The sequence below is a fragment of the Macrobrachium rosenbergii genome, chromosome 40, assembly GCF_040412425.1.
Source record: "Macrobrachium rosenbergii isolate ZJJX-2024 chromosome 40, ASM4041242v1, whole genome shotgun sequence".
Classification (NCBI taxonomy): domain Eukaryota; kingdom Metazoa; phylum Arthropoda; class Malacostraca; order Decapoda; family Palaemonidae; genus Macrobrachium; species Macrobrachium rosenbergii.
The window spans coordinates 1,589,543-1,607,938 of NC_089780.1; the positions used below are offsets into that span (position 1 = coordinate 1,589,543).

At 37.1% G+C, this 18,396-nt stretch overlaps 1 protein-coding gene across 7 annotated transcripts in view; it reads left to right on the top strand.

The window, feature by feature from the left end:
* The window catches only part of LOC136826031 (proprotein convertase subtilisin/kexin type 7-like), a 74,633-nt gene that overhangs the window by 29,502 nt on the left and 26,735 nt on the right, over positions 1-18,396 (top strand). For all 7 annotated transcript variants that reach the window (XM_067082893.1, XM_067082896.1, XM_067082892.1 and 4 more), the window contains exons 4-8: positions 1,753-1,939; positions 3,180-3,328; positions 9,997-10,139; positions 10,629-10,796; positions 15,343-15,609. In XM_067082893.1, the coding sequence (XP_066938994.1) occupies positions 1,753-1,939; positions 3,180-3,328; positions 9,997-10,139; positions 10,629-10,796; positions 15,343-15,609 (914 nt within the window). The remainder of the gene's footprint in view (positions 1-1,752; positions 1,940-3,179; positions 3,329-9,996; positions 10,140-10,628; positions 10,797-15,342; positions 15,610-18,396) is intronic.

An 18,396-nucleotide genomic window follows, 5' to 3' on the forward strand; every position in this document is an offset into this window, starting at 1 on the left:
CTGTGAGCCAGGTTGCGGATTTTCTCCTTTACTTAAGAGAAAAACTCGATATAGCAGTTCCGACTATCAAGTGTTATCGGAGCATGCTTTCGATTGTATTCAGACACAGAGGATTAGCTTTGTCTGACAATAAGGACCTCCACGATCTTTGAGCTCTTTCAAGACGTCCAAGGTTCCTCAGCTGATTTCCCCTGCTTGGAACTTGGACGTAATGCTCAAGTTTTTGATGGTTAGTCCTTTTGAGCCTCTCCACTCTGCATCTCTTAAGGATGTTACTCGAAACGGCATTCCTCCGGCGAAGAGAGTGAGAGAAGTTCGAGGCCGTCATGTGGGCTTCAAGGAACACAATGCTGTCTATTCTTTAAGCCCTAAGTTCTTGGCTAAGAATGATAGGTCTTCTAACCCTTGGCCTAGACACTTTGAAATTAAAGGTTTAGCAGACCTTATTGGACAGGAACCTGAGGGAGTTCTATGTCCAGTTAGAGCTCTCAAGTTCTACCTTAAAAGAACACAGGACACTCGTGGTCCATTGGATGTTTTATGGTGTTCTGTGAGGCAACCAGTTAAACCTATGTCGAAGAATGCACTGGCATTCTTCATTAGGGACGTCATTAAGGACGCACACTCTAGTTGTGACGACTCCAACTTCAAGTTGTTGAGAGTTAACGCTCACGAGGTGAGGGCAGTTGCTACCTCCATGGCGTTCAAGAAAAATATGGTACTCCGTGACATTTTAGTGCCACATTTTGGCGAAGTCAATTCGGTGTTTGCCTCACACTCTTGGCAAGATGTTTAGGTAGCATACGAAATTGCTTTTCGCTGGGACCATACATTGCTGCTTCAGCAACCTTGGGGACAAGGGGTAACTCTGATCCTATCCCCTTTTTAATTGTGTTTTTGTGGTTGTTGGGTCGACTACTGGAGGCAGTCTTCCCAATCCTTTGCAAACTAACGCTTTAGGTGTTGGTTAGGTGGTTAGTAATGCTCTTTTGTCCTCTTTGTATGGGCTATGATCTAGTCACATTGTGGTCACGCCCCGTTGACAGATCATCTAGAAGTCGCCAGCTATATAGGTCACTACCTCGCTGGGGTCTCTAGTAAAGCAGAAGCAGACTAGAGTGACAGTAACCACTCAGTCAGCTACGCTATCAGATAAGGAACCAAAATAATTTTACCAATAATTGGTTTTTCCTATTTCTTGGCTGTCTCTACCCCCTCCAAAGGTGGTATTCAGCTATATATATATCTGGCAGGTAAGTCTCATGAACAAAATGATATTTTAATGATAAAATAAAGTTTGTTCATACTTACCTGGCAGATATATATATTATATTGCCCTCCCTCCTCCCCCTCAGGAGACAGTGGCGTTAGAAAATCTGAATAGAAAATGGGAATGGTTCCTGATACCCGCCTCCCAGCGGCGGGAATAGGTACTAACCACCTGACCGGCCACTGCGTGTGCCGCGAAATTTGAAATTCTGTCGGACCTTCGGAGAATACAGCTATATATATATCTGCCAGGTAAGTATGAACAAACTTTATTTTATCATTAAAATATCATGTTTATGTATAAGCATTCATATGGTCTTTGGTGCGTAAGGTATAAGATCATTCTGAAGAAACTACAGTATTTGGAAAAATCTTCCAATACATTGATTAAATAAGGCAAGTTGGCTATTACACAGTACAGAAATGCATGCAAGCTTTCTTTTTGTGGTTCATGTAATGCGACACAGATGCCTTTACTTTCAGAGCGCAATGAACATGGAACAAGATGCGCTGGGGAAATAGCAGCTGTAGCAAATAGTGTTTGTGGTGTGGGTGTAGCTTACCAAGCTAATATTTCTGGAATAAGAGTGCTTGGAGGACGTATGACTGATTCTATGGAAGCAGCAGCATTCATCCAAGGCCTAGAAGTAAATGACATTTACTCTTGTAGGTGAGTGCAGAGTGCAGTCAAGTTCTGTTTAAACTTTTGTGATTTGCACAAACCATTTATTGGAGCTTGTTGCAAATAACAAGTCTTCTTTATATTTTAAAAATGAAGTTTTGAGGTTAGAATTAAGAAAGTTGAGTTTTATAGAATTTATTAACCTCCATCTTTCCTGGTGTAAAATCACATTTCTTTTTCTAAATCTCTCAAATTTAGGATAAACTGAGAACATCAGATATGCCCAACTGTGCCTAGCAAATTTTTTATTCATATTGTGTATTTAAAGGTTAAATTTCAGTGGTTATTTTTATCTTCCAAGTTTGCCTCAGTTGTTGAGTTGTGCCATCTGTGTGTTAGTGTGCTGCCTTGGATAGGCAAATCTTGTAAGGAGAGAGAGAGAGAGAGAGAGAGAGAGAGAGAGAGAGAGAGAGAGAGAGAGAGAGAGAGAGAGAGAGAGAGAGAGAGAGAGAGCACAATTAGCTGGTCATCCATCAATCATTCCTTTGGGGTTGACTTGGAAAGGATATAAAGATTGGATATTTTTAGCTTTAAATAGTTAGTGCTAACAAAGGTAATATGGATTTGAGAGTTAAGAATACTGTGTTTACTGTTTTTGGTTCATCATATGCTTGAAGAGTTATAATTAAAAACAAACTGCAGATTAGATTGAGAAATATGAAAGTCAGAAAACAATGTAAAATTTTTCTTGTAATAGTATTAATTATTTAAATGTAAATTCTCCAGATATGCTTTCCTTTGCTGTCAGGTCTTTTTGCTTTGTTGGTGAATTTTTGTAGGCAAACATAGCTTAGGGACTTATATAATGCATTATTGTGTTATTCATATTAGTATTATTGTTGTTGTTATTGTGAATATATATTCTACAGGCTTTGATAAAAGATTTTGTGTACCTGATGTGGTGTTGCGAGAGTATTTCCCAGTTAAGAAGTATTCCTTATACTGTAGTCCTATAAGTTCTTTCATACATAAATTCTAAGATGTCAGCCCTTTGAAATACCAAAGTAACCAAAGTATTGTAACTTCTCTAGTAATGCCATGGTTAGCATTTCATAAAATATTCAAAACAAACATTTTTTTTATAACAGAGTTTCATTAGTTGTTAATTACTTAATTAAAATGTCATAACATTGTACCCTGTACTTAAGCATTATAATTATTATATTAAAGTATCATTTTTATGCAGTTGGGGAACTGAGTGATCTTCAGTACCTTTTTCCATCCACAGCTGGGGACCTGATGATGATGGCAAGACAGTTGATGGCCCCCATCATCTAGCAAGTAAAGCACTGATACATGGCATTACATATGGGAGGAAAGGCTATGGCGCAATTTATGTAGTTGCTTCTGGAAATGGAGGAAAAAGCCGGGATAACTGTGAGCACATCTTTATGTTGGTGTATCCACCTTCATTCATCTTTTTATGTCTGCTTTACTGAACTGTTTTGACTTCATACTCTAGTATGAGAATGAGTGGGTCATTTTATCACAAAGACATATCTTCATATAATTTACCAGGTAATTACATAGCTATAGTTTCTAATTCACGCGGCAGCCCTTAACTTAAAAATCGTGGTAGCACTTTGAAAGATTAGTGTGGGTGATAAGCCCCACCCACTACGGGAGTACTGGGAACAACTTAGCCATAAACGTCATTCTGTTTCTGTCGTGGTCTCGAGTAACATCGGGGTTTGCTGCAGCTTTTGTTCACTGATTTTCGGTTGTATGGCTGGATTTCAGTGAAGTAGCATCGCTTATTTGAGTAGCCTTCAAGCTTTAATATCTTTCAGGATAATTTTTTCTAGTTCTTTGGTTATTGTTACATCTTTTCAAGTTCACCTATCTTCGCTATCATAGCGAAAGTTACAAATCAGATTAATTATTTTTCATATAATTCTCATACAATTTGCAGTTAATGCAAGGGACAGGATATAGTAGGGAGAAAACTTGTACTCAATGTAATGGTTAGCAAGAGTAGAAGGTACTTATATCTCAACTAGACAAGTTAGATAGGGATAGAAAGGAAAGCGGCCTCTAGAGCTGAGAAACAAGCTGCCCTTTAGCCTAGGTTAGAAGATAGCTCTACTATTCCTTCTTCCCCCTTCCCGCCTTTTTTCTCTTGCTACTAGCCCTCCTACCTTTAATCCACCTACTCCCGCGCCTGGTTCTCTCACTTCCGAACCTGATGCCCTTGCCAGCCTAGAGTTTAAGTTTCACAAGAAAATTATCCTTCTGGTGTATTCAGTGGTGAAGTTAGGTGTGTCACTGAAGGCGTTTATGGGAAAACGTTTTCAGATGGCGCTGCTTCCCGCAAAGTGATGAGTGAAAGCATTATGCAATTGGAGTAGCTGGCTTCTCCTCCCGCCGGATCTCCTAGACGAAGGTCTCTGTCCTGCTCCCCTAAACCTGGGAGAAGACATGCCAGAAGTCCAAGGGAGGCTGGTGGGGTTTGCCCACGGATTGCTACCCCCTCAGTCAAACCTGTTGCACGTGCCCAGGTACAGTATCAGCAGACAGCCACTGGAAAGGTTACTTGACAGGAGAAAGTGTTATGGAAGTGGAGGAGGTGGCCTCCTGTCCTGCCAGTTCTCCTAGACAAAGGTCTCTGTCCTGCTCCCCTAAACCTGGGAGAAGACATGCTGGAAGTCCAAGGGAGGCCGGGGGGTTTGCACAGGTTGCTGCCCCCTCATTCGAACCGGTTACACAAATATCCCAGGTTTCAACAGACAGCCACTGGAAAGGCGTGTTATTTTTTATGAGAATGCTTTTTAATCATTGTCTTAAAAAGCTCAGTCCCAGAATTATTGTTTAAAATGTACAATAGTTGGAGAAGGTACTGTACATCATACCAGAGGCAGTTTTATCGTACATGTAAGATAATTATCTGGCCAGGGAAAATTAGAATTTCAAGGAGTTAAAAAACGACATTGCCTCGGTCTGGCTGGGAGTACTACCTGGAGCAGACAAGGATATCAGAGATGGGTCCATTGAGCTTACGGCTCTTTTCTCCTTGGGAATATTGAACAAGGGGGAATTATGGTGCTCCTTTACATTTAAAGGGGTTGCACAGACCCAGAAGGCGACCCTTTTGTTTTCGCCGTTTGACCTCTATCTTTTCCCGCAGGGTACTGTGAGGAAAATTGCTTCAGACCTCCAAGAAGAGTCCACTCAGGATCTACTATCAAGAGCAAGAGACCTTCTACTGTGGACAGATCAAAATCGAGTGATTGTAGTCGCTCAATTTGTTCAGGCCAAACTAAAGGTTCTGGTGGACGAAGTGAGTTGTCGGAAAGAGGTCCTTCTCACTGAGTGGACCTTGCACCCCCTGGTCTGTCGGGATATGTGGAGTATATGGGGCAGGTCAGCTTCGGACCTGTTTGCCACCTCAAGGAATCATCGTCTTCCTCTCTTTTGTTGTCCGGACATGGTCATTCTAGCTTTGGTATCACAAAACCTTGTCTACTCAGACAACCTCGCTTCAAGAGATCCCACCAAATGTGGTCCTCTCTTCCCCTGACAGGCTTCAGAAAGTCAGAAAACTTGGCAGAGTGAAAGGGTTCTCTAAACATGCTGCAGAGGCCATTGCAAAATGCAAGCGTCAATCTTCTATCAGCGTCTACCAGGCTAGGTGGGCACTTCTCTGAAACTGGTGTCTCAGACACACTTCTATTCTTCTGAGGCATCTGTGACCCAATTGCAGATTTCCTATTTTATCTGAGGAGATCTAGTATATCTCGTCCTCCTCCATTAAGAGGTATCAGGCTACGCTCAACCTAGCGTTTAAGCTCAAGGACCTAGACCTTTCGTCATCTCAATCTTAACAACCTCATCAAGTCCTTGGATACATCCAAGCAAAGGAAGGAAGATCCAGTCTTTTGGAACTGGGACGTAGTGTTGGAGTGGCTGACAAGTCCCTCATTTTAAACCCTACATTCCTCTTCTTGGAGAAACCTTTCCAGGAGACTGTCTTCCTTGTGGCCTTGACTACTGCTAAATATATTAGCGAGACCCAAGCCATCGATAAGGGAAGGTTTTCACTAGAAGAGAGACGGTTTACTCCTTTCCCTAGGATTTTTAGCCAAGAACGAGGACCCATCCAAGCACTGGACCCATTCTTGCTCTATTAAGAACTTAATGGTCATCCTCGGATGTGAGGAATAAGAGAGAGTTTTTTGTCCTGTTAGGGGTTCAGGTAATTAGCTGAACAGAACTGAGAAGATCCGAGGGCCCCCCTTGAACCTTTTGTGTTCTGTTAAGAACCTGTCTTGCCCTCTGACTAGAAAGCATTGTCCTTCTTCTGGAGGGACTTAATTTCTGAGGCTCACTCTCAGAATCAGGACATTCTGCCTATTTTTAAATGAAAGCTCTTGATATCAGGACAGTCTCTACCTCATTAGCTTTCAAGCACAATATGTTCTTACTTCCATTTCGCAGTTGACCTACTGGAAGTGCAAATTGGTCTTTGTGTCTCGTTAAGCCTTGGGACCATTATCAGTGACTGGCATGGTGTTGGGTGAGGAAGCATAGGAATTTCTCCTACTCCTCTTCGCCTTGAAGTGAGGTGTTGAGTTTTGGGGAGCCTGAGGTTACTTTGTACCTGGAGTATCCATCATTCTTAGTGGATGGGTAGTGGTTTTTTGTCAGTGTAGGTGACAGTGTTGTCTGGTTATTTGTTTTGTTGGTACTGCACCCAGGCCAAGGGCACTTATGTATGCCCTGTCAGAGATAAGGCCTATCCTCCACTGCAAGACTCCCATTTATGTAGAGGCGACCCACGGCTCAACCGCCATGCCACTACAGGTTAAGATGAGCACCAGCCAGAGGTAGTATTCACCTGTAGTAGCTCTCTTACCACATAAGGAAACGACAAGCATTGTTTCAATGCTGGCCATCCTTTCTATTTCAAACTCATTATCACACCTTAATGTTGTGGAGTAGGATATGTCCATTTATCCCACCTCTTATCAATGTGGGATTCAGCTATGTAATTACCTGGTAAGTTACTTATATGAAAATTATGTTTTTATAATAAAATTAAGTTTCACATATACTTACCAGGTAATTGCAGAATCAGAGCCCTCCCTCCTCCCCTCTAATGGACACAAGGGCACAAACAGAATGACGCTACTGGCTAAGTTGTTCCCATACTCCTGTAGTGGGCGGGGCTTATCACCTACACTAATCTGTTGAAGTGCTACTGCGATTTTTAAATTAAGGGCTGCCGTGTGAGTTAGAAACTATAGCTACGTAATTACTTGGTAAGTATATATGAAACTTAATTTTATTCTAAACATACCATTTTTCCATTTTTAGTTCTTTATAGAATTAAATTGTAAGTTCATTGAAAGCAGGGTAGTTTTTTCTCTGTTTACTGTATACTGTTTCATTAAGATTGTGGGAGAATGTGTAAAACAATTGCAAAATGAAATGATTAAATTACTTTGTTGTGATTGCTCCTAAAATCATGATCAGGCCCCATTCAGTATATAATTGCTGTACATATGTACTCTTCCAGAGGAAGAAGGTTCCATGACCAGTGGAAGTCCCTTTATTCTTTAACTCACAGGCAGTATTATGGAACAAAGAGCAGAGCATCAGGGGGTTTCTTTTTGTGATTATAGTATCTAATGATGGTATGAGTATTTGTGTAAATGCATATTGAAGGTCTACACAAGAATTTCCCTTGAAAATAACGTCAGAATATTTTATAATAAACTTTTTAAATTTTCTGTGTAGTAAAATTACAAAATTAATCAATGGGTATTTTGGTAAGCCACCAAATACCCATTGAGATAAAGTCATTTTAAAAATCTGAAGTTATACCTTTTTTCTGTAGCTATGACATTTTCCATTTGCCCAAATACATATTGAACAGTTTGGTATATTCTCCAAACATCCTCTTCAATTATTACACAGCTGACAACCTTATTAGCCACATATATTTTTCCTCTTCATAGTACCCAGCCTTTGCATTTTAAACTCAGATGGAATTACTGAACAAGCACCTGGTCCCAAGCTAAGGCAAACTGTGTTCAGTTCGTTTTTGTTAGTAAGGGCATATGGAACTAAAAAAAAAAAAGCTGTGGTATACTTAATCCTCCAGACACAATGGCCTTCAGTACCAGGCAACTGTTAAGTAGGCAAGGAGTCTCATGATTTCCCAAGGATAGCTTAGTAAAAATGACCATTAATTAATGTTGGAACTACTGCAGGAAAAAGTATCATACACTATACATTTATTAATACACAAATGGTATAAATAGTGCTCATCATTGGTTGAATACATTATCATCACTAAGCTGCTACAGGTAAGTGAAAGTGAGAAATCTTCAATTATACCTCTGAAGTGATTAATGAAGGCACGTGAGTGTGCAAAAGGAATCACTTGAAGGTACCTCTTGAAAACGTTCTTAATTATGAAGCAAATCAGTTGCACCCCTTACCAGTAACAAGAGACTTACCAAGCACAGGAGAGGACAAATCATCTTTGAACCATGACCAGTGATATTGTAGTACCATGATTGTAATAATATAATTATGGCAGCTTCAAGTGAAAGGTACAGCAACTAGTTGGTGTGTGTAAATTTACCCTCTTATGACTGATGAGGTCAAGTACATTTGCCTCAAAGTAAGCAAAGTTATAGTTGCCCCATCAACATCATCTGTACAATGCTGCAAAGAAAGTGGCAGTTTAATCTGCTTCACTAAATATTAACAATACTATTGAATAATATAATTTTCACTTTAATGAAAAAAATTTTTATAGCATATAGAAAAAGAAAAATTAAATTCATACAGATATGTATGGAAAGTCAAGTATTCTGAACACCCCACAGTAGAATTACACAAAGTCATGATTAGTACTGGAAAACAGAATACTGTAACTGTTTTCTCACCAGGTGAGAAGCCGTGGGCATGATAGTGTTGCTTTTGCCAGACTTGTGCTTCTGATATCTTAAGGTTATTTCAATTGTGAGTTTTGATTCACGTGGAACACTATAGGCATTACTTAAGGGTCTTTGCAGTGTCCCTCGACCCCTAGCTGCAACCTCTTTTATTCCTCTTACTGTACCTCTGTTCATATTCTCTCTCTTCCATCTGACTTTGCACCCTCTCTAACAATTGTTTCATAGTGCAACTGCAAAATTTTCCTCCTGTTATACATTTCAAACCTTCTTACTGTCAACTTCCCTTTCAGCACTGAATGACCTCATAGGTCCAAGCGCTTGGCCTTTGGCCTAAATTCTATATTCTATTCTGTGAATTCTGATTCATGAACCTTATGGGTTGGAAAATACAACCTAATCTGTTCCAGATTGTGAACTGGCCCTCAAAGTGCCAACAAGCTTGCAGAGTTTATGCATAAAGATGAAACAAGGGAGTATTAGGGCGAAAGGAAATAAAAAAAAATGGAATAAATGAAATTTGTGAAAATTGATCTGCAGTTTCTCACAGTTTCTTAATTGATATTAAGACAAAGTAATAGGAGGTTGTCTTCTTGAATCTGTTAATATGAGAGAAATCTACCTAATTAAGAAACCAGGATTTACAGTGGTACTTTAGAGCAAAGAATAACACAGTTTTACACTATAAGAGGAAATGGAGGAGATTTTGATAAGGTGTGACTATAAATGTGGCAGAAAGATCTTACATTTATTGCAAATTAGGAAAGATGCCGGGGTTGCAGTGTCCACTGGATGGGAGATAGACTAATATTTTTAAAATTTTCAAAGCTTAGACTAGTGGTGGGAATGAATGAGAAATAGTTGCCCAGAAAAGTTGTATTGGAGTTATTGAAGTAGCATGATGAAGACCAGGAGGAAAGCCTAGAAAATAACAAATGTTAGTGATGATTATGTGTGTGTGTGTGTGTAACATTGCTTTTTTCAGGGTTGCAGCAGAATGGTGTATGTGTTGGTCATGCTCACCATCCTGTTGTTGCCCAGTACTGAACACATCCTATGGCTACAAATAACTGGAAATGAGAAGTGGGTGCTATACAACCTGTAATTTAATCCTTCAGCCTGTGTGCTTTTGTGTTTCAGGTAACTTCGATGGCTATGCTAATTCTGTATATACTGTAACTATTGGAGCTGTGAACTACAAAGGGCAGATGCCATATTATGCTGAAGAATGCGCTGCAATGTTGGCTGTGACCCCAAGCTCTGATAGTAATGGACATGATATTGTGAGTACATTGCAGTAAACTCCCCCGTATTCGCGGGGGATGCATACTGCACCCCCAAGCGAATAGCTAAAATCCACGAATATTTAAAACCCCTCTAAAAACACTTAGAACTGCCTACTTTGATAGTTTAAACACAAGAAAAGCCCTCTAAAGATGCTAATACCTGAGTATTTTAATAGTTTTATCACAAAAACTGCATTTAGTCATGAAAATATGAAAATACAGTAATTAGTGAATATTTCTCTGCGAAAAATACCACGAATGGGCGAATTTTCCGCGAATAATGGTTAGATACGTTCCACAGAGAAATCTGTGAATATGTGAGTCCGCAAATAGTGAGAACGCGAATACGGGGGGTTTACTCTATTTCCGGAATGCTTTCATTTGTGAAAAGTCACAGATTTAGCGGCTGTTATTGCTGATTATAGCACCATAGGATTTAGTATGACCTTGTTTTTGTAATACAGTTCATTACCTGATTTCATACAGGTCACAACAGACTGGAGGGAGATCAGCCCATCTGGTTGTACAAAGCATCACTCAGGAACTTCAGCAGCTGCCCCTTTGGCTGCAGCTGTTGTGGCGTTAGCTTTGGAGGTTCAGCCTTGCCTTTCATGGAGAGATATACAGCATCTTATTGTCCTTACATCTAGAAAAGTGAGTATTGTATCAACATGAATAATATGTAAATTACTGTATAGTATTTAGCTACATCAAGGACATATGTCTCAAAGTCCATAATGAAGTTTCTTGTGTCACTGTGAATCTTATACTGTGAGTAAGGTGGTTTAATAACATTCACGTTATTAAACGTTCATGTTATTAAATAAAAGAAAATAACAAAATTAAAATAACAAAAGGAACTTCTGACTTAAGGATTAATTGGAGCTGATTTCTTAGAAATTTATTCTTTTTATTATAAAGAACATTTGATGCAGCAAGATGAATGCCATGCACCAAACGCTGTTGCTGATCTTGTGACATTTCTCAGCTAAAAATGACAGTAACAGGTGCTCTATTGGTTTCACAAGCTACACTGAGCTCATTTATGTCAAGTCCAGATTTAGCAGTATTTAATGATACAGTACAGTACTTGGTAAGTTACTTATATAAAAATGACATTTTTATAATAAAGTTTTATACATACTTACCAAGTAATTACATGATTGGAGCCCTCCCTCCTCCCTTCCGACGGACGTATGGCATAAACAGAATGAGTTTGTCTGCTAAGCCGTTCCTGGTATTCCCGTTAGTGGGCAGGACCAGTCGCCTGTGCTAAACTTTGAAGCGTTACCTGCGAATTTTTTCATTTTAATCTGCCGTGCAAGAGGAAGCTATTGCTATGTAATTACTTGGTAAGTATATAGAAAACTTCATTTTATCATAAAAATGTAATTTTTATGGCCATTTCCTCTGTCAGCAACTTATGCATAAAAAAAGTTAAAAGTTTTCTGTCTTTCTGCTGCAACTTCTGCATCTTCGCTAAAGTCAGTATTATGAATATTCTTCCAGCATATTTGAATGTTATATCACATTACACTTAGTTTGGTCACTAATGGATCTTTAAGATATCTACAAACACTTAACCTTCTGATTTTATTATCAAGTGGGGTATATTATAACAAATTGAAATGGAAGATAACCAAATGACCTTGTCTCCTGTGATGCAGTTATGCAAGGAACTGCTCTTCTGTCATCTGACAAGTACTTAACAAGTAGTGGACTGGTAAAATATACAGTAATACTTCGATCTTACACGATTCGAGTTGCGCGAATTCACACACACACGAACTTTTCACTGGAACCTAACTAATGGGCATACGCGATTTTTTCAGATACGAAATTCTCGAGAAACCCTACAGAAGTGGGTGTTTAATTTTTTAAGTAATTTACAAGTTTTCATGCTTTCATGTGTAAAATCTGTATGAAAAATGCATTTCATTCTTTTATGTGTAAAATCTGTATGAAAAATGCATTTCATGCTTCTATGTGTAAAATCTGTATGAAAAATGCATTTGATGTTTTAATGTGCAAAATCTCTATGAAAAATGCATTTCATGCTTTCATGTGTAAAATCTCAATGAAAAACGCATTTCATGCTTTCATGTGTACAATCTGTATCGAAAATGTATTATTTTTATTTTTGTACATGCATAAATATGATGCAAAGGTAATTTCAGCACATTCACTTAGTGTACTTTTACAAGATGTGATACCCATTTGCAAAGTTACTGCACTTTTCAAAAATGATACCCCTGCAGAAAATGCTTGTTTAATGTTTGAAGTACATTTATAAGTTTTCATGCTTTTAACTGTAAAATCGATATGGAAAATTTATATTTATATTTCTGTACATAAATATCATACAAGTATTATGTCCATTTGCAAAGTCTTTGTCACAAGGACTTTACATGACCTTGAGATGAGGTTGTTCAGTCGCGCTCATTTGATAAAATGAATTCTTTAATGTAATATCAGAGATGTAACTAAGAGTTGTATAAGTGTCATTCTTTGAAAATTACTCTGTTCACCTCGGAGAAAAGTGCTGGTGCAATCTGTATGTGCATGTAATTATAGCACGTTCAGTTGGTGTACTTTTACAAGATGTGATACCCTGCATTTTCAAAGATGATGTTTTGTGTAGAAAGTGTGTATAATTTTTAAGTTTTTGTGTTTTTAGGTGTAAAATCAGAATGGAAAATTTGTATTTATATATTTTTTATAAATACGATACAAAAGCAGTACAGTTACTTTATTACAGTATATCTCTCTCTCTCTCTCTCATTCGTAGTTAGCGCTCAAACAGACGTTTACAACTTATTATTCTCTGTACGTCATTACCTGTACAGTATATAATTTTAAATTGATTGAATTTTACCTGTACTGTACTACCTTCTATGAACATTATGTACATGTTTTCGATGTTTTGTGGAATTGTACTTTTGTTGACTGTGACGTTTTGCCTAGTGACGCAAAGAAACGGCTTTTACTTTAAGTGACAAAAAAACTGCATCCCATGAATTAGGGGTAACATTAGTATAGAATGCGCACCTACTGTAAATGCGCTATTATGAAACTGTGCAGTACTCAGTTTTTATGTCAACCATTTACTGTATTCCTTTTTAAGGGTAATAAGCTAAATTTTAAATAAAATTACACTAACTTTAGTTCATTTAAAAGTTAGCTTTTAAATGAGCATGATTAGGGTCATATTTAGTACTTAAACTCTGGAAATAAACATTTATTAGCATTTTTAAAGACCATGCCAAACTTAGTTGGTCTGAAAATTCACCTTGCACGAGGGCTCGGAACCTAACCTCGCGTAATTTCGAGGTATGACTGTAGTACCATAACTAGCATTACATAACCAAACATGTCAGAAAGGATCAAATTAGCCACTTAAAGTCAAGCATTTTCTATTATAATATATTTCATCAGGAAATACGGAAGTAATGTTATAATTAAGCATAAACTTAACAAATCAGGAAGTGACATTGAGTTATTGATAAAGAATATCAGTAATTGCACAATAGTTGACTTTTCTTTACCAGTCAGGTACAATAGTATACTATTGATTGCGACCCCTAATTCTATCCATGATGAAGGAATGATTCTCAATAATCACAGGAGCCTTTTGGACCTTCTCCTGTTGAAAGTAAGTTATTTGTTGCTGATGAGATCCCAAAGACTTTAGATGCCTAAAATATTCTTGCAGTCAGAAAGGAATAATATTTAGCTTATTACAAAAGTTACCTTGAATGCCACAGCTGTTTTCTTTCAGAGTTCAAGACATTTTAAATAAACTAAAAATAGCTAAAAGTATTATAAAAACAATAAGATTCTGAATAAACTGAAAATAACTAAAGGTATTATAAGAACAATAATACTTTTTCTACTTTGGTGGTTAACATAAGTAAAAGGCAGTACAGTATTGTACTGTAAATATCTGATAATACTTTTTTCTACTTTGGTGGTCAACATAAGTAAAAGGCAGTACAGTATTGTACTGTAAATATCTGATAAGTAAATGGTCAATAATTTTATTCTGACGATGTATTGGTTCATGAGAAAACTGATGGCTCCTAGTTTGATGCAGCCATTGGGCTATGCTACGTTTTAGTTTACGTTGATCACAGTAGCTATTTATGCTGCATGACCCTAATTTTGACTGCTGAATTATACTGTACACTACAGTATTCTAGTGCTAAAAGAAATTTTGCCCCTTCATCAGACATATCCTGTAATTTTTGGGTGGTTAGCAAGTGAACTGCTACTTCAGGGAAACTTAAGGTTAAGTACCCATCAGTATTACAGACTGGAGAGAAGTTATATTTATTAGATTGTTGTATTAGGAGAATGAATTTATACTAGGACTTAGTTTTCATGGTAACTATTCAAGGACTTATTTTGCAACATGAAAATAAAAAGAAAGAAGAGCTTGGTTGACAGTAACTAGATATTTTTGAAATTGATTAAATAAACTTTGGAGTACAGTCTTATACAAGAAGAGATTTGGAATTTCCCCATGCTGCCTGACAATTAACAAGAACTGTATGTAATTACAACATAATGGGTTTCAATGGGGAGTTACCCACAGGTATATTGCAATTAATATCACCTTCTCAATGACCACGTTACACTTCCTGTTCAAGTTTCATAGTCTTTCCAGCTTAAGGCTATATTTCGTCTCTCACTGTTAGGAAAAGGAGAGTACAGTATTTGCTTATTTTCAAGAAATTAAATTGGGTAGCTTTACAAGGAGATAATCTTTTCCATTTATTTTTGTCAATATCAACATTAGATTTCAGAGTACACCTGAATTATGTGAATGCTGCTAAGAGATCATTTTCTTCTTGGTTTTTTTCATGACAGTAATGTCAGTAATTAGCTTGTTCTTGACACTGATGATAATAGTATCTATGTTGACGTTTTGCAATATAAAAATGAATAGTTCTCTCTCTCTTGCTCTCTCTCATGCTTGTAACAGTCAAATTTATGTGCCTTTTGTAGTGGGAACCCTAATTTTCCCCCTCCCCCCATTTTGTTTTACTGCCAATCAGGTCTTATTCCAGGCTACAGTGAAACCTAAATGATTTCTTCTGCCGGAATATGTAACATGTTCCTAGCTGTTTAAGTAATGCCCTGTGGGTTATGCCAGTAAGATTGCCAAAACTCTTACTTAGTGAATTGTCCTCTTTCACAGATCGATGCTGCAAACTCAGATTGGGCTACAAATGGTGCCGACTTACACCATTCTCACCAGCATGGATTTGGTTTAATTGATGCATCCGCAATGGTGTCGGCAGCCACAGTTTGGGAGTCTGTTCCATTCTCTACGTCATTTACTTCAAACATGATGTATGTTTACCTTACAATGCCAGTCAAGAGACTTGGAGAAGTTACAGTCAAGTTGGATGTTGACCAAAATATGATAGAAGGATATGCCTTACGCAGTTTGGAGTTTGTTCAGGTATGGTCTTTACGAACTCATCCAGACAACTGACAGGCTCCATATTTGATGTTAGGAAATATTTTCTCGTAAACAATGCTTGTAACAGCTTTACAATATGTCAGTGCTGTCAATAAGAGTCATTTTAGAAGGTAACTGGATACTGTGTGTTAGTGAACAATGGTTCTGACAGAATGAGTGTTTTGGTATTGGTGCATTGAATTTTAGCTCTCTCTCTCTCTCTCTCTCTCTCTCTCTCTCTCTCTCTCTCTCTCTCTCTCTCTCTCTCTCTCTCTCTCTCTCTCTCTCTCTCTCTCTCTCTCTCATTTTCAAAGACATCATGAGGGCTGATAAATGGAAAAGTAAAACTTTATATAAGCAATAGTCAAAGTACAAACAAAAATACAGTACAGATGTTTGGAAAGTACTTACACCTGATGGGAAAAAAGGAAATGAGCCCCATCTCATTTGTGACTGAGGGCATTGTTCCATGAACATATTTTCCATGTAGGTGGTCTTTCACAATTTCATGTAGAATACAACAAAAAATAACTCATGGTTGTAGCTTTCATCAGTTTTGAAATATTTTCATATAAATCACGGTAAGTGCCAAAATTTCAACCTTGGGTCAACTTTGACTCGACCGAAATGGTCGAAAAATGCAATTGTAAGCTAAAACTCTTACATTCTAGTAATATTCAATCATTTACCTTCATTTTGCAACAAAGGAGAAATCTCTAGCACAATATTTCGATTTGTGGTGAATTTTTGAAAAAAAAAACTTTTTCCTTACGTCCACGCGCTAACTCTGCTGAAAATCTCAGAAATTCTTTAGTCACATTGTCATAATTTTTGCACGATTTTATATTAGCCGTTACATAAAGTTTTATATATGAAAATGTGCGCAATTTCATGTAGAATACAACAAAAAATAACTCATGGTTGTAGCTTTTATCAGTTTTGAAATATTTTCATATAAATCATGATAAGTGTCGAAATTTCAACCTTCGGTCAACTTTGACTCGACCGAAATGGTCGAAAAATGCAATTGTAAGCTAAAACTCTTACATTCTAGTAATATTCAATCATTTACCTTCATTTTGCAACAAACGGGAAGTCTCTAGCACAATATTTCGATTTATGGTGAATTTTTTAAAAAACTTTTTTTTAATGTCCGCGTTTAATTCATGCATCATTTTGTGATAATATTTTCTCTGTGTTGCTTTGATCGTTTTTACAATTTGTTATATACCAAAATCATCGCAATTTAGTGTACAATACAATGAAAAAAAATCTCATTAGCTTTAACCGTTTTGCTGACAGCGCGATTTGTATACAATTATATGACATTTTTTTTTCGCGCTGTCATATATTCCAATATTTATATATGATAATGATATTTTTTTTCATTTCTGATGATTGCATACTAAACTTCAGGCAATGAGAAAAAAAGGAGCCAAAAATGAACTCATAATCTTAAAAACTAAAGCGTGCTGTGATTTTTTAAAACTTTCTTTGTTTGTGCTAACTCCCAAACCCCGTCATGCATCACGGCAGACACTTTTGTAAATAGAGGCTCGGCGTTTAAGGGTTAATATTAACATATTACAAAAATGATTTTGCACTATATTGACATAGTGAATTGTACAGATTATACATTTTACATTTTATTTCTTAACAGTATAATTCTATTCAGATAAAGTTGTAACTTTTCTTGTTTTAACCTTAGTATTAACTGTTATAATAATGATTTTGCAATATATTTACATAGTAAATTCTATAATTTCTGTTTTTCACAAGACATTTCCTAGTGGTATAATGGTTGAGGTTCATCACAATGACTGTACGAAGATACTCCACCATCTGTGGTCTGTGTTGTTTGGGTAGTTTCTCTCTTGTGCTTCCGTTTCATCCATTAATTCTCCATTGTATTGGACTAGTTTACTCCATATTTTGGTTGCCAGTCTATACATTCTCAGATTAATTGGTTCTACTTTGTATTTTTTATGCATTTGTTCTATATTCAGATCATCATCATCTTGATTGTTTCTCACTGCGGACCTTAGTATCTTATTTTGGAGTTTTTGTAATGCCCTTATATTGGAAGTCGATGCTAAACATGTGGGTATTGGCGGATATTCCATTATTGGTCTTATTAGACTTTTATAGAAATGGATTTTAATCTTTGTGTTGATATTCCTAAACCTTTTTAGCTTTGTATTTTGTTTTCTTGCTATTCTTAGCCTTTCTCTTAAATGTCTTTTCTTAGCCTTTCTCTTACATGTCTTGATATTCCTTTGTCCAAATTGCATTCCTAGTATTCTTGTGCTTTAAGTGAAATCCAGTGGTTGTTGATCTAACATTATTTGTGCAGGTTTGTATGCAGATACTGATACTAGTTGGAATTTAGATTTACAGTATTTGTTTTTATCTTCCACTTCTTTTCAAATTGGTTTATTCTTTCAGTTTGGTCCATGGTTTTTTGTACTACTTGTCTTATCAAGTTGGGTCCCTTCTTGTACATTTTTCTGGATGTATAACTATTTGAGTTATATCATCTGCAAACCAGACATCAGTACAGTACTCTGATGGTGAAGTCACATCTGATGTATATAAAATGAATAGTGTTGGATTTAGTACAGATCCTTGTGGGACTTCACTTAGTAACAGGAATGGATTTCCTACTTAATTTTGTGATTTAATTGCTACTGTTCGATCTCTAATGAGGTTGCATAGTATTTTCTCAAAAATGCCTAGAAGGTTGAGATGTAATATTTTGCACTGAAGTCCTTGTGTCCATACTTTGTC